Source organism: Narcine bancroftii, chromosome 2, assembly GCF_036971445.1.
Source record: "Narcine bancroftii isolate sNarBan1 chromosome 2, sNarBan1.hap1, whole genome shotgun sequence".
Classification (NCBI taxonomy): domain Eukaryota; kingdom Metazoa; phylum Chordata; class Chondrichthyes; order Torpediniformes; family Narcinidae; genus Narcine; species Narcine bancroftii.
The window spans coordinates 167,107,450-167,129,306 of NC_091470.1; the positions used below are offsets into that span (position 1 = coordinate 167,107,450).

Sequence of the window (21,857 nt, forward strand, 5' to 3'; positions counted from 1 at the left end):
GTATAGGGCTCCTGCTGCAAGGTGGTGTTTGTATAGGGCTCCTGCTGCAAGGTTGTGTTTGTATAGGGCTCCTGCTGCAAGATTGTGTTTGTATACGGCTCCTGCTGCAAGGTTGTGTTTGTATAGGGCTCCTGCTGCAGGATTGTGCTTGTATAGGGCTCCGACTGCAAGGTTGTGATTGTATAGGTCTCCTGCTGCAACGTTGTGTTTGTATAGGGCTCCTGCTGCAAGGTTGTGTTTGTACAGGGCTCCTGCTGCAAGGTTGTGTTTGTATAGGGCTCCTGCTGCAAGGTTGTGTTTGTATAGGGCTCCTGCTGCAATGTTGTGTTTGTATAGGGCTCCTGCTGCAAGGTTGTGTTTGTATAGTGCTCCCGCTGCAAGGTGGTGTTTGCATAGGGCTCCTGCTGCAAGGTTGCGTTTGTATTGGGCTCCTGCTGCAAGATTGTGTTTGTATAGCACTCCTGCTGCAAGGTTGTGTTTGTATAGGGCTCCTGCTGCAAGGTTGTTTTTTTATAGGGCTCCTGCTGGAAGGTTGTATTTGTATAGGGCTCCTGCTGCAAGATTGTGTTTGTATAGGGCTCCTGCTGCAAGGTGGTTTTTTTATAGGGCTCCTGCTGCAAGGTTGTGTTTGTATAGGACTCCTGCGGCAAGATTGTGTTTGTATGGGGCTCCTACTGCACGGTTGTGTTTGTATAGGTCTCCTGCTGCAAGGTTGTGTTTGTATTGGGCTCCTGCTGCAACGTTCTCTTTGTATAGGGCTCCTGCTGCAAGTTTGTGTTTGTACAGAGCTCCTGCTGCAAGGTTGTGTTTGTATAGGGCTCCTGCTCCAAGGTTGTGTTTATATAGGGCTCCTGCTGCAAGGTTGTGTTTGTATAGCGCTTCTGCTGCAAGGTGGTGTTTGTAAAGGGCTCCTGCTGCAAGGTTGTGTTTGTATAGCGCTCCAGCTGCAAGGTGGTGTTTGTTTAGGGCTCCTGCTTCAAGGTAGTTTTTGTATAGGGCTCCTGCTGCAAGGTTGTGTTTGTATAGGGCTCCTGCTGCAAGGTTGTGTTTGTATAGGGCACCTGCTGCAAGCTGGTATTTGTATAAGGCTCCTGCTGCAAGATTGTGTTTGTATAAGGCTCCTGCTGCAAGGTTGTGTTTGTATAGGACTCCTGCTGCAAGCTTGTTTTTTTATAGGGCTCCTGCTGCAAGGTGGTGTTTGTATAGGGCTCCTGCTGCAAGGTTGTGTTTATACAGGGCTCCTTCTGCAAGGTTGTGTTTGTATAGGGCTCCTGCTGCAAAGTTGTGTTTGTATCGGGCTCCTGCTGCAAGGTGGTGTTTGTATAGGGCTCCTGCTGCAAAATTGTGTTTGTATAGGGCTCCTGCTGCATGGTTGTGTTTGTATAGGGCTCCTGCTGCAAGGTTGTATTTGTATAGGGCTCCCGCTGCAAGGTTGTGTTTGTATAGGGCTCCTGCTGCAAGGTGGTGTTTGTATAGGGCTCCTGCTGCATGATTGTGTTTGTATAGGGCTCCTGCTGCAAGGTTGTGTTAGTATAGGGCTCCTGCTGCAAGATTGTGTTTGTATAGGGCTCCTGCTGCAAGCTGGTGTTTGTATAAGGCTCCTGCTGCAAGATTGTGTTTGTATAGGGCTCCTGCTGCAAGGTTGTGTTTGTATAGGACTCCTGCTGCAAGATTGTTTTTTTATAGGGCTCCTGCTGCAAGGTTGTGTTTTTATAGGGCTCCTGCAGCAAGGTTGTGTTTGTATAGGGCTCCTGCTGCAAGATTGTGTTTGTATAGGGCTCCTGCTGCAAGGATGAGTTTGTATAGGGCTCCTGCTGCAAGGTTGTATTTGTATAGGGCTCCTGCTGCAAGGTTGTGTTTGTATGGGGCTCCTGCTGGAAGGTTGTGTTTGTATAGCGCTCCAGCTGCAAGGTGGTGTTTGTTTAGGGCTCCTGCTTCAAGGTTGTTTTTGTATAGGGCTCCTGCTGCAAGGTTGTGTTTGTAAAGGGCTCCTGCTGCAAGGTTGTGTTTGTATAGGGCTCCTGCTGCAAGCTGGTGTTTGTATAAGGCTCCTGCTGCAAGATTGTGTTTGTATAGGGCTCCTGCTGCAAGGTTGTGTTTGTATAGGACTCCTGCTGCAAGATTGTTTTTTTATAGGGCTCCTGCTGCAAGGTGGTGTTTGTATAGGGCTCCTGCTGCAAGGTTGTGTTTAAACACGGCTCCTGCTGCAAGGTTGTGTTTGTATAGGGCTCCTGCTGCAAGGTTGTGTTTGTATCGGGCTCCTGCTGCAAGGTGGTGTTTGTATAGGGCTCCTGCTGCAAAATTGTGTTTGTATAGGGCTACTGCTGCATGGTTGTGTTTGTATAGGGCTCCTGCTGCAAGGTTATATTTGTATAGGGCTCCCGCTGCAATGTTGTGTTTGTATAGGGCTCCTGCTGCAAGGTGGTGTTTGTATAGGGCTCTTGCTGCAAGATTGTGTTTGTATAGGGCTCCTGCTGCAAGGTTGTGTTTGTATAGGGCTCCTGCTGCAAGATTGTGTTTGTATAGGGCTCCTGCTGCAAATTGGTGTTTGTATAAGGCTCCTGCATCAAGATTGTGTTTGTATAGGGCTCCTGCTGCAAGGTTGTGTTTGTATAGGACTCCTGCTGCAAGATTGTTTTTTTATAGGGCTCCTGCTGCAAGGTTGTGTTTGTATAGGGCTCCTGCTGCAAGATTGTGTTTGTATAGGGCTCCTGCTGCAAGGATGAGTTTGTACAGGGCTCCTGCTGCAAGGTTGTATTTGTATAGGGCTCCTGCTGCAAGGTTGTGTTTGTATGGGGCTCCTGCTGGAAGGTTGTGTTTGTATAGGGCTCCTGCTGCAAGGTTGTGTTTTTATAGGGCTCCTGCTGCAAGATTGTGTGTGTATAGGGCACCTGCTGCAAGTTAGTGTTTGTATAGGGCTCCTGCTGCAAGGTTTTGTTTGTATAGGGCTCCTGCTGCAAGGTTGAATTTGTATAGCACTCCTGATGAACGTTTGTGTTTGTATAGGGCTCCTGCTTCAAGTTAGTATTTGTATTGGACTCCAGCTGCAAGATTGTGTTTGTATAGGGCTCCAGCTGCAAGGTTGTGTTTGTATAGGGCTCCAGCTGCAAGGTTGTGTTTGTATAGGGCTCCTGCTGCAAGTTAGTGTTTGCATAGGGCTCCAGCTGCAAGGTTGTGTTTGTATAGGGCTCCAGCTGCAAGGTTGTGTTTGTATAGGGCTCCAGCTGCAAGGTTGTGTTTGTATAGGGCTCCTGCTGCAAGGTTGTGTTTGTATAGTGCTCCAGCTGCAAGGTGGTGTTTGCATAGGGCTCCTGCCGCAAGGTTGTGTTTGTATAGCGCTCCAGCTGCAAGGTGGTGTTGGTATAGGGCTCCTGCTGCAAGATTTTGTTTGTATAGGGCTCCAGCTGCAAGGTTGTGTTTGTATAGGGCTCCTGCTGCAAGGTTGTGTTTGTATAGTGCTCCAGCTGCAAGGTGGTGTTTGCATAGGGCTCCTGCCGCAAGGTTGTGTTTGTATAGCGCTCCAGCTGCAAGGTGGTGTTGGTATAGGGCTCCTGCTGCAAGATTTTGTTTGTATAGCGCTCCAGCTGCAAGATGGTGTTTGTATAGGGCTCCTGCTGCAAGTTAGAGTCTCCTGCTGCAAGGTTGTGTTTGTATAGCGCTCCAGCTTCAAGGTTGTGTTTGTATAGCGCTCCAGCTGCAAGGTGGTGTTTGTACAGGGCTCCTGCTGCAAGGTGGTGTTTGCATAGGGCTCCTGCTGCAAGGTTGTGTTTGTATAGGTCTCCTGCTGCAAGGTTGTGTTTGCATAGGGCTCCTGATGCAAGGTTGCGTTTGTATACGGCTCCTGCTGCAAGATTGTGTTTGTATAGCACTCCTGCTACAAGGTTGCATTTGCATAGGGCTCCTGCTGCAAGGTGGTGTTTGTATAGGGCTCCTGCTGCAAGGTAGTGTTTATATAGGGCTCCTGCTGCAAGATTGTGTTCGTATAGGGCTCCTGCTGCAAGGTTGTGTTTGTATAGGGATCTTGCTGCAAGGTTGTGTTTGTATAGGGCTCCTGCTGCAAGGTTGTGTTTGTATAGGGCTCCTGTTGCAAGATTGAGTTTGTATAGGGCTCCTACTGCAAGGTTGTATTTGTATAGGTCTCCTGCTGCAAGGTTGTGTTTGTATAGGGCTCCTGCTGCAACGTTGTGTTTGTATAGGGCACCTGCTGCAAGTTAGTGTTTGCATAGGGCTCCAGCTGCAAGGTTGTGTTTGTATAGGGCTCCAGCTGCAAGGTTGTGTTTGTATAGGGCTCCAGCTGCAAGGTTGTGTTTGTATAGTGCTCCTGCTGCAAGGTTGTGTTTGTATAGTGCTCCAGCTGCAAGGTGGTGTTTGCATAGGGCTCCTGCCGCAAGGTTGTGTTTGTATAGCGCTCCAGCTGCAAGGTGGTGTTGGTATAGGGCTCCTGCTGCAAGATTGTGTTTGTATAGCGCTCCAGCTGCAAGATGGTGTTTGTATAGGGCTCCTGCTGCAAGTTAGAGTCTCCTGCTGCAAGGTTGTGTTTGTATAGCGCTCCAGCTTCAACGTTGTGTTTGTATAGCGCTCCAGCTGCAAGGTGGTGTTTGTACATGGCTCCTGCTGCAAGGTGGTGTTTGCATAGGGCTCCTGCTGCAAGGTTGTGTTTGTATAGGGCTCCTGCTGCAAGGTTGTGTTTGCATAGGGCTCCTGATGCAAGGTTGCGTTTGTATACGGCTCCTGCTGCAAGATTGTGTTTGTATAGCACTCCTGCTACAAGGTTGCATTTGTATAGGGCTCCTGCTGCAAGGTGGTGTTTGTATAGGGCTCCTGTTGCAAGGTAGTGTTTGTATAGGGCTCCTGCTGCAAGTTTGAGTTTGTATAGGGCTCCTGCTGCAAGGTTGTGTTTGTATAGGGATCTTGCTGCAAGGTTGTGTTTGTATAGGGCTCCTGCTGCAAGGTTGTGTTTGTATAGGGCTCCTGTTGCAAGATTGAGTTTGTATAGGGCTCCTACTGCAAGGTTGTATTTGTATAGGTCTCCTGCTGCAAGGTTGTGTTTGTATAGGGCTCCTGCTGCAACGTTGTGTTTGTATAGGGCACCTGCTGCAAGGTTGTGTTTGTATAGGGCTCATGCTGCAAGGTTGCTTTTGTATAGGGCTCCTGCTGCAAGGTTGTGTTTGTTCAGGGCTCCTGCTGCAAGGTTTTGTTTGTATAGTGCTCCCGCTGCAAGGTGGTGTTTGCATAGGGCTCCTGCTGCAAGGTTGCGTTTGTATAGGGCTCCTACTGCAAGATTGTGTTTGTATAGCACTCCTGCTGCAAGGTTGTGTTTGTATAGGGCTCCTGCTGCAAGGTGGTGTTTGTATAGGACTCCTGCTGCAAGGTTGTGTTTGTATAGGGCTCCTGCTGCAAGATTGTGTTTGTATAGGGCTCCTGCTGCAAGGTTGTGTTTGTATAGGGCTCCTGCTGCAAGATTGTGTTTGTATAGGGCTCCTGCTGCAAGGTGGTGTTTGTATAGGGCTCCTGCTGCAAGATTGTGTTTGTATAGGGCTCCTGCTGCAAGGTTGTGTTTGTATAGGGCTCCTGCTGCAAGGTTGTGTTTGTATAGGGCTCCTGTTGCAAGATTGAGTTTGTATAGGGCTCCTACTGCAAGGTTGTATTTGTATAGGTCTCCTGCTGCAAGGTTGTGTTTGTATAGGGCTCCTGCTGCAACGTTGTGTTTGTATAGGGCACCTGCTGCAAGTTAGTGTTTGCATAGGGCTCCAGCTGCAAGGTTGTGTTTGTATAGGGCTCCAGCTGCAAGGTTGTGTTTGTATAGGGCTCCAGCTGCAAGGTTGTGTTTGTATAGTGCTCCTGCTGCAAGGTTGTGTTTGTATAGTGCTCCAGCTGCAAGGTGGTGTTTGCATAGGGCTCCTGCCGCAAGGTTGTGTTTGTATAGCGCTCCAGCTGCAAGGTGGTGTTGGTATAGGGCTCCTGCTGCAAGATTGTGTTTGTATAGCGCTCCAGCTGCAAGATGGTGTTTGTATAGGGCTCCTGCTGCAAGTTAGAGTCTCCTGCTGCAAGGTTGTGTTTGTATAGCGCTCCAGCTTCAACGTTGTGTTTGTATAGCGCTCCAGCTGCAAGGTGGTGTTTGTACATGGCTCCTGCTGCAAGGTGGTGTTTGCATAGGGCTCCTGCTGCAAGGTTGTGTTTGTATAGGGCTCCTGCTGCAAGGTTGTGTTTGCATAGGGCCCCTGATGCAAGGTTGCGTTTGTATACGGCTCCTGCTGCAAGATTGTGTTTGTATAGCACTCCTGCTACAAGGTTGCATTTGTATAGGGCTCCTGCTGCAAGGTGGTGTTTGTATAGGGCTCCTGTTGCAAGGTAGTGTTTGTATAGGGCTCCTGCTGCAAGTTTGAGTTTGTATAGGGCTCCTGCTGCAAGGTTGTGTTTGTATAGGGATCTTGCTGCAAGGTTGTGTTTGTATAGGGCTCCTGCTGCAAGGTTGTGTTTGTATAGGGCTCCTGTTGCAAGATTGAGTTTGTATAGGGCTCCTACTGCAAGGTTGTATTTGTATAGGTCTCCTGCTGCAAGGTTGTGTTTGTATAGGGCTCCTGCTGCAACGTTGTGTTTGTATAGGGCACCTGCTGCAAGGTTGTGTTTGTATAGGGCTCATGCTGCAAGGTTGCTTTTGTATAGGGCTCCTGCTGCAAGGTTGTGTTTGTTCAGGGCTCCTGCTGCAAGGTTTTGTTTGTATAGTGCTCCCGCTGCAAGGTGGTGTTTGCATAGGGCTCCTGCTGCAAGGTTGCGTTTGTATAGGGCTCCTACTGCAAGATTGTGTTTGTATAGCACTCCTGCTGCAAGGTTGTGTTTGTATAGCGCTCCTGCTGCAAGGTGGTGTTTGTATAGGACTCCTTCTGCAAGGTTGTGTTTGTATAGGGCTCCTGCTGCAAGATTGTGTTTGTATAGGGCTCCTGCTGCAAGGTTGTGTTTGTATAGGGCTCCTGCTGCAAGATTGTGTTTGTATAGGGCTCCTGCTGCAAGGTGGTGTTTGTATAGGGCTCCTGCTGCAAGATTGTGTTTGTATAGGGCTCCTGCTGCAAGGTTGTGTTTGTATAGGGCTCCTGCTGCAACGTTGTGTTTGTATAGGGCTCCTGCGCAAGGTGGTGTTTGCATAGGGCTCCTGCTGCAAGGTTGTGTTTGTATAGGGCTCCTGCTGCAAGGTTGTGTTTGCATAGGGCTCCTGATGCAAGGTTGCGTTTCTATACGGCTCCTGCTGCAAGATTGTGTTTGTATAGCACTCCTGCTACATGGTTGCATTTGTATAGGGCTCCTGCTGCAAGGTGGTGTTTGTATAGGGCTCCTGCTGCAAGGTAGTGTTTGTATAGGGCTCCTGCTGCAAGATTGTGTTTGTATAGGGCTCCTGCTGCAAGGTTGTGTTTGTATAGGGATCTTGCTGCAAGGTTGTGTTTGTATAGGGCTCCTGCTACAAGGTTGTGTTTGTATAGGGCTCCTGTTGCAAGATTGAGTTTGTATAGGGCTTCTACTGCAAGGTTGTATTTGTATAGGTCTCCTCCTGCAAGGTTGTGTTTGTATAGGGCTCCTGCTGCAACGTTGTGTTTGTATAGGGCACCTGCTGCAAGGTTGTGTTTGTATAGGGCTCCTGCTGCAAGGTTGCTTTTGTATAGGGCTCCTGCTGCAAGGTTGTGTTTGTTCAGGGCTCCTGCTGCAAGGTTTTATTTGTATAGTGCTCCCGCTGCAAGGTGGTGTTTGCATAGGGCTCCTGCTGCAAGGTTGCGTTTGTATAGGGCTCCTACTGCAAGATTGTGTTTGTATAGCACTCCTGCTGCAAGGTTGTGTTTGTATAGGGCTCCTGCTGCAAGGTGGTGTTTGTATAGGACTCCTGCTGCAAGGTTGTGTTTGTATAGGGCTCCTGCTGCAAGATTGTGTTTGTATAGGGCTCCTGCTGCAAGGTTGTGTTTGTATAGGGCTCCTGCTGCAAGATTGTGTTTGTATAGGGCTCCTGCTGCAAGATTGTGTTTGTATAGGGCTCCTGCTGCAAGGTGGTGTTTGTATAGGGCTCCTGCTGCAAGATTGTGTTTGTATAGGGCTCCTGCTGCAAGGTTGTGTTTGTATAGGGCTCCTGCTGCAAGATTGAGTTTGTATAGAGCTCCTACTGCAAGGTTGTGTTTGTATAGGTCTCCTGCTGCAAGGTTGTGTTTGTATAGTGCTCCTGCTGCAACGTTGTGTTTGTATAGGGCTCCTGCTGCAAGGTTGTGTTTGTAAAGGGCTCCTGCTGCAAGGTTGTGTTTGTATAGGGCTCCTGCTGCAAGCTGGTGTTTGTATAAGGCTCCTGCTGCAAGATTGTGTTTGTATAGGGCTCCTGCTGCAAGGTTGTGTTTGTATAGGACTCCTGCTGCAAGATTGTTTTTTTATAGGGCTCCTGCTGCAAGGTGGTGTTTGTATAGGGCTCCTGCTGCAAGGTTGTGTTTAAACACGGCTCCTGCTGCAAGGTTGTGTTTGTATAGGGCTCCTGCTGCAAGGTTGTGTTTGTATCGGGCTCCTGCTGCAAGGTGGTGTTTGTATAGGGCTCCTGCTGCAAAATTGTGTTTGTATAGGGCTACTGCTGCATGGTTGTGTTTGTATAGGGCTCCTGCTGCAAGGTTATATTTGTATAGGGCTCCCGCTGCAAGGTTGTGTTTGTATAGGGCTCCTGCTGCAAGGTGGTGTTTGTATAGGGCTCTTGCTGCAAGATTGTGTTTGTATAGGGCTCCTGCTGCAAGGTTGTGTTTGTATAGGGCTCCTGCTGCAAGATTGTGTTTGTATAGGGCTCCTGCTGCAAATTGGTGTTTGTATAAGGCTCCTGCAGCAAGATTGTGTTTGTATAGGGCTCCTGCTGCAAGGTTGTGTTTGTATAGGACTCCTGCTGCAAGATTGTTTTTTTATAGGGCTCCTGCTGCAAGGTTGTGTTTGTATAGGGCTCCTGCTGCAAGATTGTGTTTGTATAGGGCTCCTGCTGCAAGGATGAGTTTGTACAGGGCTCCTGCTGCAAGGTTGTATTTGTATAGGGCTCCTGCTGCAAGGTTGTGTTTGTATGGGGCTCCTGCTGGAAGGTTGTGTTTGTATAGGGCTCCTGCTGCAAGGTTGTGTTTTTATAGGGCTCCTGCTGCAAGATTGTGTGTGTATAGGGCACCTGCTGCAAGTTAGTGTTTGTATAGGGCTCCTGCTGCAAGGTTTTGTTTGTATAGGGCTCCTGCTGCAAGGTTGAATTTGTATAGCACTCCTGATGAACGTTTGTGTTTGTATAGGGCTCCTGCTTCAAGTTAGTATTTGTATTGGACTCCAGCTGCAAGATTGTGTTTGTATAGGGCTCCAGCTGCAAGGTTGTGTTTGTATAGGGCTCCAGCTGCAAGGTTGTGTTTGTATAGGGCTCCTGCTGCAAGTTAGTGTTTGCATAGGGCTCCAGCTGCAAGGTTGTGTTTGTATAGGGCTCCAGCTGCAAGGTTGTGTTTGTATAGGGCTCCAGCTGCAAGATTGTGTTTGTATAGGGCTCCTGCTGCAAGGTTGTGTTTGTATAGTGCTCCAGCTGCAAGGTGGTGTTTGCATAGGGCTCCTGCCGCAAGGTTGTGTTTGTATAGCGCTCCAGCTGCAAGGTGGTGTTGGTATAGGGCTCCTGCTGCAAGATTTTGTTTGTATAGGGCTCCAGCTGCAAGGTTGTGTTTGTATAGGGCTCCTGCTGCAAGGTTGTGTTTGTATAGTGCTCCAGCTGCAAGGTGGTGTTTGCATAGGGCTCCTGCCGCAAGGTTGTGTTTGTATAGCGCTCCAGCTGCAAGGTGGTGTTGGTATAGGGCTCCTGCTGCAAGATTTTGTTTGTATAGCGCTCCAGCTGCAAGATGGTGTTTGTATAGGGCTCCTGCTGCAAGTTAGAGTCTCCTGCTGCAAGGTTGTGTTTGTATAGCGCTCCAGCTTCAAGGTTGTGTTTGTATAGCGCTCCAGCTGCAAGGTGGTGTTTGTACAGGGCTCCTGCTGCAAGGTGGTGTTTGTAAAGGGCTCCTGCTGCAAGGTTGTGTTTGTATAGCGCTCCAGCTGCAAGGTGGTGTTTGTTTAGGGCTCCTGCTTCAAGGTAGTTTTTGTATAGGGCTCCTGCTGCAAGGTTGTGTTTGTATAGGGCTCCTGCTGCAAGGTTGTGTTTGTATAGGGCACCTGCTGCAAGCTGGTATTTGTATAAGGCTCCTGCTGCAAGATTGTGTTTGTATAGGGCTCCTGCTGCAAGGTTGTGTTTGTATAGGACTCCTGCTGCAAGCTTGTTTTTTTATAGGGCTCCTGCTGCAAGGTGGTGTTTGTATAGGGCTCCTGCTGCAAGGTTGTGTTTATACAGGGCTCCTTCTGCAAGGTTGTGTTTGTATAGGGCTCCTGCTGCAAAGTTGTGTTTGTATCGGGCTCCTGCTGCAAGGTGGTGTTTGTATAGGGCTCCTGCTGCAAAATTGTGTTTGTATAGGGCTCCTGCTGCATGGTTGTGTTTGTATAGGGCTCCTGCTGCAAGGTTGTATTTGTATAGGGCTCCCGCTGCAAGGTTGTGTTTGTATAGGGCTCCTGCTGCAAGGTGGTGTTTGTATAGGGCTCCTGCTGCATGATTGTGTTTGTATAGGGCTCCTGCTGCAAGGTTGTGTTAGTATAGGGCTCCTGCTGCAAGATTGTGTTTGTATAGGGCTCCTGCTGCAAGCTGGTGTTTGTATAAGGCTCCTGCTGCAAGATTGTGTTTGTATAGGGCTCCTGCTGCAAGGTTGTGTTTGTATAGGACTCCTGCTGCAAGATTGATTTTTAATGGGCTCCTGCTGCAAGGTTGTGTTTTTATAGGGCTCCTGCAGCAAGGTTGTGTTTGTATAGGGCTCCTGCTGCAAGATTGTGTTTGTATAGGGCTCCTGCTGCAAGGATGAGTTTGTATAGGGCTCCTGCTGCAAGGTTGTATTTGTATAGGGCTCCTGCTGCAAGGTTGTGTTTGTATGGGGCTCCTGCTGGAAGGTTGTGTTTGTATAGCGCTCCAGCTGCAAGGTGGTGTTTGTTTAGGGCTCCTGCTTCAAGGTTGTTTTTGTATAGGGCTCCTGCTGCAAGGTTGTGTTTGTAAAGGGCTCCTGCTGCAAGGTTGTGTTTGTATAGGGCTCCTGCTGCAAGCTGGTGTTTGTATAAGGCTCCTGCTGCAAGATTGTGTTTGTATAGGGCTCCTGCTGCAAGGTTGTGTTTGTATAGGACTCCTGCTGCAAGATTGTTTTTTTATAGGGCTCCTGCTGCAAGGTGGTGTTTGTATAGGGCTCCTGCTGCAAGGTTGTGTTTAAACACGGCTCCTGCTGCAAGGTTGTGTTTGTATAGGGCTCCTGCTGCAAGGTTGTGTTTGTATCGGGCTCCTGCTGCAAGGTGGTGTTTGTATAGGGCTCCTGCTGCAAAATTGTGTTTGTATAGGGCTACTGCTGCATGGTTGTGTTTGTATAGGGCTCCTGCTGCAAGGTTATATTTGTATAGGGCTCCCGCTGCAAGGTTGTGTTTGTATAGGGCTCCTGCTGCAAGGTGGTGTTTGTATAGGGCTCTTGCTGCAAGATTGTGTTTGTATAGGGCTCCTGCTGCAAGGTTGTGTTTGTATAGGGCTCCTGCTGCAAGATTGTGTTTGTATAGGGCTCCTGCTGCAAATTGGTGTTTGTATAAGGCTCCTGCAGCAAGATTGTGTTTGTATAGGGCTCCTGCTGCAAGGTTGTGTTTGTATAGGACTCCTGCTGCAAGATTGTTTTTTTATAGGGCTCCTGCTGCAAGGTTGTGTTTGTATAGGGCTCCTGCTGCAAGATTGTGTTTGTATAGGGCTCCTGCTGCAAGGATGAGTTTGTACAGGGCTCCTGCTGCAAGGTTGTATTTGTATAGGGCTCCTGCTGCAAGGTTGTGTTTGTATGGGGCTCCTGCTGGAAGGTTGTGTTTGTATAGGGCTCCTGCTGCAAGGTTGTGTTTTTATATGGCTCCTGCTGCAAGATTGTGTGTGTATAGGGCACCTGCTGCAAGTTAGTGTTTGTATAGGGCTCCTGCTGCAAGGTTTTGTTTGTATAGGGCTCCTGCTGCAAGGTTGAATTTGTATAGCACTCCTGATGAACGTTTGTGTTTGTATAGGGCTCCTGCTTCAAGTTAGTATTTGTATTGGACTCCAGCTGCAAGATTGTGTTTGTATAGGGCTCCAGCTGCAAGGTTGTGTTTGTATAGGGCTCCAGCTGCAAGGTTGTGTTTGTATAGGGCTCCTGCTGCAAGTTAGTGTTTGCATAGGGCTCCAGCTGCAAGGTTGTGTTTGTATAGGGCTCCAGCTGCAAGGTTGTGTTTGTATAGGGCTCCAGCTGCAAGGTTGTGTTTGTATAGGGCTCCTGCTGCAAGGTTGTGTTTGTATAGTGCTCCAGCTGCAAGGTGGTGTTTGCATAGGGCTCCTGCCGCAAGGTTGTGTTTGTATAGCGCTCCAGCTGCAAGGTGGTGTTGGTATAGGGCTCCTGCTGCAAGATTTTGTTTGTATAGGGCTCCAGCTGCAAGGTTGTGTTTGTATAGGGCTCCTGCTGCAAGGTTGTGTTTGTATAGTGCTCCAGCTGCAAGGTGGTGTTTGCATAGGGCTCCTGCCGCAAGGTTGTGTTTGTATAGCGCTCCAGCTGCAAGGTGGTGTTGGTATAGGGCTCCTGCTGCAAGATTTTGTTTGTATAGCGCTCCAGCTGCAAGATGGTGTTTGTATAGGGCTCCTGCTGCAAGTTAGAGTCTCCTGCTGCAAGGTTGTGTTTGTATAGCGCTCCAGCTTCAAGGTTGTGTTTGTATAGCGCTCCAGCTGCAAGGTGGTGTTTGTACAGGGCTCCTGCTGCAAGGTGGTGTTTGCATAGGGCTCCTGCTGCAAGGTTGTGTTTGTATAGGTCTCCTGCTGCAAGGTTGTGTTTGCATAGGGCTCCTGATGCAAGGTTGCGTTTGTATACGGCTCCTGCTGCAAGATTGTGTTTGTATAGCACTCCTGCTACAAGGTTGCATTTGCATAGGGCTCCTGCTGCAAGGTGGTGTTTGTATAGGGCTCCTGCTGCAAGGTAGTGTTTATATAGGGCTCCTGCTGCAAGATTGTGTTCGTATAGGGCTCCTGCTGCAAGGTTGTGTTTGTATAGGGATCTTGCTGCAAGGTTGTGTTTGTATAGGGCTCCTGCTGCAAGGTTGTGTTTGTATAGGGCTCCTGTTGCAAGATTGAGTTTGTATAGGGCTCCTACTGCAAGGTTGTATTTGTATAGGTCTCCTGCTGCAAGGTTGTGTTTGTATAGGGCTCCTGCTGCAACGTTGTGTTTGTATAGGGCACCTGCTGCAAGTTAGTGTTTGCATAGGGCTCCAGCTGCAAGGTTGTGTTTGTATAGGGCTCCAGCTGCAAGGTTGTGTTTGTATAGGGCTCCAGCTGCAAGGTTGTGTTTGTATAGTGCTCCTGCTGCAAGGTTGTGTTTGTATAGTGCTCCAGCTGCAAGGTGGTGTTTGCATAGGGCTCCTGCCGCAAGGTTGTGTTTGTATAGCGCTCCAGCTGCAAGGTGGTGTTGGTATAGGGCTCCTGCTGCAAGATTGTGTTTGTATAGCGCTCCAGCTGCAAGATGGTGTTTGTATAGGGCTCCTGCTGCAAGTTAGAGTCTCCTGCTGCAAGGTTGTGTTTGTATAGCGCTCCAGCTTCAACGTTGTGTTTGTATAGCGCTCCAGCTGCAAGGTGGTGTTTGTACATGGCTCCTGCTGCAAGGTGGTGTTTGCATAGGGCTCCTGCTGCAAGGTTGTGTTTGTATAGGGCTCCTGCTGCAAGGTTGTGTTTGCATAGGGCTCCTGATGCAAGGTTGCGTTTGTATACGGCTCCTGCTGCAAGATTGTGTTTGTATAGCACTCCTGCTACAAGGTTGCATTTGTATAGGGCTCCTGCTGCAAGGTGGTGTTTGTATAGGGCTCCTGTTGCAAGGTAGTGTTTGTATAGGGCTCCTGCTGCAAGTTTGAGTTTGTATAGGGCTCCTGCTGCAAGGTTGTGTTTGTATAGGGATCTTGCTGCAAGGTTGTGTTTGTATAGGGCTCCTGCTGCAAGGTTGTGTTTGTATAGGGCTCCTGTTGCAAGATTGAGTTTGTATAGGGCTCCTACTGCAAGGTTGTATTTGTATAGGTCTCCTGCTGCAAGGTTGTGTTTGTATAGGGCTCCTGCTGCAACGTTGTGTTTGTATAGGGCACCTGCTGCAAGGTTGTGTTTGTATAGGGCTCATGCTGCAAGGTTGCTTTTGTATAGGGCTCCTGCTGCAAGGTTGTGTTTGTTCAGGGCTCCTGCTGCAAGGTTTTGTTTGTATAGTGCTCCCGCTGCAAGGTGGTGTTTGCATAGGGCTCCTGCTGCAAGGTTGCGTTTGTATAGGGCTCCTACTGCAAGATTGTGTTTGTATAGCACTCCTGCTGCAAGGTTGTGTTTGTATAGGGCTCCTGCTGCAAGGTGGTGTTTGTATAGGACTCCTGCTGCAAGGTTGTGTTTGTATAGGGCTCCTGCTGCAAGATTGTGTTTGTATAGGGCTCCTGCTGCAAGGTTGTGTTTGTATAGGGCTCCTGCTGCAAGATTGTGTTTGTATAGGGCTCCTGCTGCAAGGTGGTGTTTGTATAGGGCTCCTGCTGCAAGATTGTGTTTGTATAGGGCTCCTGCTGCAAGGTTGTGTTTGTATAGGGCTCCTGCTGCAAGGTTGTGTTTGTATAGGGCTCCTGTTGCAAGATTGAGTTTGTATAGGGCTCCTACTGCAAGGTTGTATTTGTATAGGTCTCCTGCTGCAAGGTTGTGTTTGTATAGGGCTCCTGCTGCAACGTTGTGTTTGTATAGGGCACCTGCTGCAAGTTAGTGTTTGCATAGGGCTCCAGCTGCAAGGTTGTGTTTGTATAGGGCTCCAGCTGCAAGGTTGTGTTTGTATAGGGCTCCAGCTGCAAGGTTGTGTTTGTATAGTGCTCCTGCTGCAAGGTTGTGTTTGTATAGTGCTCCAGCTGCAAGGTGGTGTTTGCATAGGGCTCCTGCCGCAAGGTTGTGTTTGTATAGCGCTCCAGCTGCAAGGTGGTGTTTGTATAGGGCTCCTGCTGCAAGATTGTGTTTGTATAGCGCTCCAGCTGCAAGATGGTGTTTGTATAGGGCTCCTGCTGCAAGTTAGAGTCTCCTGCTGCAAGGTTGTGTTTGTATAGCGCTCCAGCTTCAACGTTGTGTTTGTATAGCGCTCCAGCTGCAAGGTGGTGTTTGTACATGGCTCCTGCTGCAAGGTGGTGTTTGCATAGGGCTCCTGCTGCAAGGTTGTGTTTGTATAGGGCTCCTGCTGCAAGGTTGTGTTTGCATAGGGCCCCTGATGCAAGGTTGCGTTTGTATACGGCTCCTGCTGCAAGATTGTGTTTGTATAGCACTCCTGCTACAAGGTTGCATTTGTATAGGGCTCCTGCTGCAAGGTGGTGTTTGTATAGGGCTCCTGTTGCAAGGTAGTGTTTGTATAGGGCTCCTGCTGCAAGTTTGAGTTTGTATAGGGCTCCTGCTGCAAGGTTGTGTTTGTATAGGGATCTTGCTGCAAGGTTGTGTTTGTATAGGGCTCCTGCTGCAAGGTTGTGTTTGTATAGGGCTCCTGTTGCAAGATTGAGTTTGTATAGGGCTCCTACTGCAAGGTTGTATTTGTATAGGTCTCCTGCTGCAAGGTTGTGTTTGTATAGGGCTCCTGCTGCAACGTTGTGTTTGTATAGGGCACCTGCTGCAAGGTTGTGTTTGTATAGGGCTCATGCTGCAAGGTTGCTTTTGTATAGGGCTCCTGCTGCAAGGTTGTGTTTGTTCAGGGCTCCTGCTGCAAGGTTTTGTTTGTATAGTGCTCCCGCTGCAAGGTGGTGTTTGCATAGGGCTCCTGCTGCAAGGTTGCGTTTGTATAGGGCTCCTACTGCAAGATTGTGTTTGTATAGCACTCCTGCTGCAAGGTTGTGTTTGTATAGCGCTCCTGCTGCAAGGTGGTGTTTGTATAGGACTCCTTCTGCAAGGTTGTGTTTGTATAGGGCTCCTGCTGCAAGATTGTGTTTGTATAGGGCTCCTGCTGCAAGGTTGTGTTTGTATAGGGCTCCTGCTGCAAGATTGTGTTTGTATAGGGCTCCTGCTGCAAGGTGGTGTTTGTATAGGGCTCCTGCTGCAAGATTGTGTTTGTATAGGGCTCCTGCTGCAAGGTTGTGTTTGTATAGGGCTCCTGCTGCAACGTTGTGTTTGTATAGGGCTCCTGCGCAAGGTGGTGTTTGCATAGGGCTCCTGCTGCAAGGTTGTGTTTGTATAGGGCTCCTGCTGCAAGGTTGTGTTTGCATAGGGCTCCTGATGCAAGGTTGCGTTTCTATACGGCTCCTGCTGCAAGATTGTGTTTGTATAGCACTCCTGCTACATGGTTGCATTTGTATAGGGCTCCTGCTGCAAGGTGGTGTTTGTATAGGGCTCCTGCTGCAAGGTAGTGTTTGTATAGGGCTCCTGCTGCAAGATTGTGTTTGTATAGGGCTCCTGCTGCAAGGTTGTGTTTGTATAGGGATCTTGCTGCAAGGTTGTGTTTGTATAGGGCTCCTGCTACAAGGTTGTGTTTGTATAGGGCTCCTGTTGCAAGATTGAGTTTGTATAGGGCTTCTACTGCAAGGTTGTATTTGTATAGGTCTCCTCCTGCAAGGTTGTGTTTGTATAGGGCTCCTGCTGCAACGTTGTGTTTGTATAGGGCACCTGCTGCAAGGTTGTGTTTGTATAGGGCTCCTGCTGCAAGGTTGCTTTTGTATAGGGCTCCTGCTGCAAGGTTGTGTTTGTTCAGGGCTCCTGCTGCAAGGTTTTATTTGTATAGTGCTCCCGCTGCAAGGTGGTGTTTGCATAGGGCTCCTGCTGCAAGGTTGCGTTTGTATAGGGCTCCTACTGCAAGATTGTGTTTGTATAGCACTCCTGCTGCAAGGTTGTGTTTGTATAGGGCTCCTGCTGCAAGGTGGTGTTTGTATAGGACTCCTGCTGCAAGGTTGTGTTTGTATAGGGCTCCTGCTGCAAGATTGTGTTTGTATAGGGCTCCTGATGCAAGGTTGTGTTTGTATAGGGCTCCTGCTGCAAGATTGTGTTTGTATAGGGCTCCTGCTGCAAGATTGTGTTTGTATAGGGCTCCTGCTGCAAGGTGGTGTTTGTATAGGGCTCCTGCTGCAAGATTGTGTTTGTATAGGGCTCCTGCTGCAAGGTTGTGTTTGTATAGGGCTCCTGCTGCAAGATTGAGTTTGTATAGAGCTCCTACTGCAAGGTTGTGTTTGTATAGGTCTCCTGCTGCAAGGTTGTGTTTGTATAGTGCTCCTGCTGCAACGTTGTGTTTGTATAGGGCTCCTGCTGCAAGGTTGTGTTTGTAAAGGGCTCCTGCTGCAAGGTTGTGTTTGTATAGGGCTCCTGCTGCAAGCTGGTGTTTGTATAAGGCTCCTGCTGCAAGATTGTGTTTGTATAGGGCTCCTGCTGCAAGGTTGTGTTTGTATAGGACTCCTGCTGCAAGATTGTTTTTTTATAGGGCTCCTGCTGCAAGGTGGTGTTTGTATAGGGCTCCTGCTGCAAGGTTGTGTTTAAACACGGCTCCTGCTGCAAGGTTGTGTTTGTATAGGGCTCCTGCTGCAAGGTTGTGTTTGTATCGGGCTCCTGCTGCAAGGTGGTGTTTGTATAGGGCTCCTGCTGCAAAATTGTGTTTGTATAGGGCTACTGCTGCATGGTTGTGTTTGTATAGGGCTCCTGCTGCAAGGTTATATTTGTATAGGGCTCCCGCTGCAAGGTTGTGTTTGTATAGGGCTCCTGCTGCAAGGTGGTGTTTGTATAGGGCTCTTGCTGCAAGATTGTGTTTGTATAGGGCTCCTGCTGCAAGGTTGTGTTTGTATAGGGCTCCTGCTGCAAGATTGTGTTTGTATAGGGCTCCTGCTGCAAATTGGTGTTTGTATAAGGCTCCTGCAGCAAGATTGTGTTTGTATAGGGCTCCTGCTGCAAGGTTGTGTTTGTATAGGACTCCTGCTGCAAGATTGTTTTTTTATAGGGCTCCTGCTGCAAGGTTGTGTTTGTATAGGGCTCCTGCTGCAAGATTGTGTTTGTATAGGGCTCCTGCTGCAAGGATGAGTTTGTACAGGGCTCCTGCTGCAAGGTTGTATTTGTATAGGGCTCCTGCTGCAAGGTTGTGTTTGTATGGGGCTCCTGCTGGAAGGTTGTGTTTGTATAGGGCTCCTGCTGCAAGGTTGTGTTTTTATAGGGCTCCTGCTGCAAGATTGTGTGTGTATAGGGCACCTGCTGCAAGTTAGTGTTTGTATAGGGCTCCTGCTGCAAGGTTTTGTTTGTATAGGGCTCCTGCTGCAAGGTTGAATTTGTATAGCACTCCTGATGAACGTTTGTGTTTGTATAGGGCTCCTGCTTCAAGTTAGTATTTGTATTGGACTCCAGCTGCAAGATTGTGTTTGTATAGGGCTCCAGCTGCAAGGTTGTGTTTGTATAGGGCTCCAGCTTCAAGGTTGTGTTTGTATAGGGCTCCTGCTGCAAGTTAGTGTTTGCATAGGGCTCCAGCTGCAAGGTTGTGTTTGTATAGGGCTCCAGCTGCAAGGTTGTGTTTGTATAGGGCTCCAGCTGCAAGGTTGTGTTTGTATAGGGCTCCTGCTGCAAGGTTGTGTTTGTATAGTGCTCCAGCTGCAAGGTGGTGTTTGCATAGGGCTCCTGCCGCAAGGTTGTGTTTGTATAGCGCTCCAGCTGCAAGGTGGTGTTGGTATAGGGCTCCTGCTGCAAGATTTTGTTTGTATAGGGCTCCAGCTGCAAGGTTGTGTTTGTATAGGGCTCCTGCTGCAAGGTTGTGTTTGTATAGTGCTCCAGCTGCAAGGTGGTGTTTGCATAGGGCTCCTGCCGCAAGGTTGTGTTTGTATAGCGCTCCAGCTGCAAGGTGGTGTTGGTATAGGGCTCCTGCTGCAAGATTTTGTTTGTATAGCGCTCCAGCTGCAAGATGGTGTTTGTATAGGGCTCCTGCTGCAAGTTAGAGTCTCCTGCTGCAAGGTTGTGTTTGTATAGCGCTCCAGCTTCAAGGTTGTGTTTGTATAGCGCTCCAGCTGCAAGGTGGTGTTTGTACAGGGCTCCTGCTGCAAGGTGGTGTTTGCATAGGGCTCCTGCTGCAAGGTTGTGTTTGTATAGGTCTCCTGCTGCAAGGTTGTGTTTGCATAGGGCTCCTGATGCAAGGTTGCGTTTGTATACGGCTCCTGCTGCAAGATTGTGTTTGTATAGCACTCCTGCTACAAGGTTGCATTTGCATAGGGCTCCTGCTGCAAGGTGGTGTTTGTATAGGGCTCCTGCTGCAAGGTAGTGTTTATATAGGGCTCCTGCTGCAAGATTGTGTTCGTATAGGGCTCCTGCTGCAAGGTTGTGTTTGTATAGGGATCTTGCTGCAAGGTTGTGTTTGTATAGGGCTCCTGCTGCAAGGTTGTGTTTGTATAGGGCTCCTGTTGCAAGATTGAGTTTGTATAGGGCTCCTACTGCAAGGTTGTATTTGTATAGGTCTCCTGCTGCAAGGTTGTGTTTGTATAGGGCTCCTGCTGCAACGTTGTGTTTGTATAGGGCACCTGCTGCAAGTTAGTGTTTGCATAGGGCTCCAGCTGCAAGGTTGTGTTTGTATAGGGCTCCAGCTGCAAGGTTGTGTTTGTATAGGGCTCCAGCTGCAAGGTTGTGTTTGTATAGTGCTCCTGCTGCAAGGTTGTGTTTGTATAGTGCTCCAGCTGCAAGGTGGTGTTTGCATAGGGCTCCTGCCGCAAGGTTGTGTTTGTATAGCGCTCCAGCTGCAAGGTGGTGTTGGTATAGGGCTCCTGCTGCAAGATTGTGTTTGTATAGCGCTCCAGCTGCAAGATGGTGTTTGTATAGGGCTCCTGCTGCAAGTTAGAGTCTCCTGCTGCAAGGTTGTGTTTGTATAGCGCTCCAGCTGCAAGGTGGTGTTTGTACATGGCTCCTGCTGCAAGGTGGTGTTTGCATAGGGCTCCTGCTGCAAGGTTGTGTTTGTATAGGGCTCCTGCTGCAAGGTTGTGTTTGCATAGGGCTCCTGATGCAAGGTTGCGTTTGTATACGGCTCCTGCTGCAAGATTGTGTTTGTATAGCACTCCTGCTACAAGGTTGCATTTGTATAGGGCTCCTGCTGCAAGGTGGTGTTTGTATAGGGCTCCTGTTGCAAGGTAGTGTTTGTATAGGGCTCCTGCTGCAAGTTTGAGTTTGTATAGGGCTCCTGCTGCAAGGTTGTGTTTGTATAGGGATCTTGCTGCAAGGTTGTGTTTGTATAGGGCTCCTGCTGCAAGGTTGTGTTTGTATAGGGCTCCTGTTGCAAGATTGAGTTTGTATAGGGCTCCTACTGCAAGGTTGTATTTGTATAGGTCTCCTGCTGCAAGGTTGTGTTTGTATAGGGCTCCTGCTGCAACGTTGTGTTTGTATAGGGCACCTGCTGCAAGGTTGTGTTTGTATAGGGCTCATGCTGCAAGGTTGCTTTTGTATAGGGCTCCTGCTGCAAGGTTGTGTTTGTTCAGGGCTCCTGCTGCAAGGTTTTGTTTGTATAGTGCTCCCGCTGCAAGGTGGTGTTTGCATAGGGCTCCTGCTGCAAGGTTGCGTTTGTATAGGGCTCCTACTGCAAGATTGTGTTTGTATAGCACTCCTGCTGCAAGGTTGTGTTTGTATAGGGCTCCTGCTGCAAGGTGGTGTTTGTATAGGACTCCTGCTGCAAGGTTGTGTTTGTATAGGGCTCCTGCTGCAAGATTGTGTTTGTATAGGGCTCCTGCTGCAAGGTTGTGTTTGTATAGGGCTCCTGCTGCAAGATTGTGTTTGTATAGGGCTCCTGCTGCAAGGTGGTGTTTGTATAGGGCTCCTGCTGCAAGATTGTGTTTGTATAGGGCTCCTGCTGCAAGGTTGTGTTTGTATAGGGCTCCTGCTGCAAGGTTGTGTTTGTATAGGGCTCCTGTTGCAAGATTGAGTTTGTATAGGGCTCCTACTGCAAGGTTGTATTTGTATAGGTCTCCTGCTGCAAGGTTGAGTTTGTATAGGGCTCCTGCTGCAACGTTGTGTTTGTATAGGGCACCTGCTGCAAGTTAGTGTTTGCATAGGGCTCCAGCTGCAAGGTTGTGTTTGTATAGGGCTCCAGCTGCAAGGTTGTGTTTGTATAGGGCTCCAGCTGCAAGGTTGTGTTTGTATAGTGCTCCTGCTGCAAGGTTGTGTTTGTATAGTGCTCCAGCTGCAAGGTGGTGTTTGCATAGGGCTCCTGCCGCAAGGTTGTGTTTGTATAGCGCTCCAGCTGCAAGGTGGTGTTGGTATAGGGCTCCTGCTGCAAGATTGTGTTTGTATAGCGCTCCAGCTGCAAGATGGTGTTTGTATAGGGCTCCTGCTGCAAGTTAGAGTCTCCTGCTGCAAGGTTGTGTTTGTATAGCGCTCCAGCTTCAACGTTGTGTTTGTATAGCGCTCCAGCTGCAAGGTGGTGTTTGTACATGGCTCCTGCTGCAAGGTGGTGTTTGCATAGGGCTCCTGCTGCAAGGTTGTGTTTGTATAGGGCTCCTGCTGCAAGGTTGTGTTTGCATAGGGCCCCTGATGCAAGGTTGCGTTTGTATACGGCTCCTGCTGCAAGATTGTGTTTGTATAGCACTCCTGCTACAAGGTTGCATTTGTATAGGGCTCCTGCTGCAAGGTGGTGTTTGTATAGGGCTCCTGTTGCAAGGTAGTGTTTGTATAGGGCTCCTGCTGCAAGTTTGAGTTTGTATAGGGCTCCTGCTGCAAGGTTGTGTTTGTATAGGGATCTTGCTGCAAGGTTGTGTTTGTATAGGGCTCCTGCTGCAAGGTTGTGTTTGTATAGGGCTCCTGTTGCAAGATTGAGTTT

The 21,857-nt window shown here is 48.9% G+C and overlaps 1 protein-coding gene across 1 annotated transcript; it reads right to left on the reverse strand.

Annotated features, from left to right (window-relative positions):
- Positions 1–1,922: 1,922 nt before the first annotated feature.
- Positions 1,923–7,794, reverse strand: LOC138752976 (uncharacterized; the record flags this gene model as incomplete). The annotated part of the gene is made up of 5 exons (XM_069915576.1): positions 1,923–2,114; positions 5,289–5,435; positions 6,526–6,611; positions 7,155–7,240; positions 7,742–7,794. Coding segments are annotated over 5 exons (564 nt in total), but the record flags the coding sequence as incomplete, so codon positions are not given.
- Between the last annotated feature and the right edge of the window lie 14,063 nt (positions 7,795–21,857).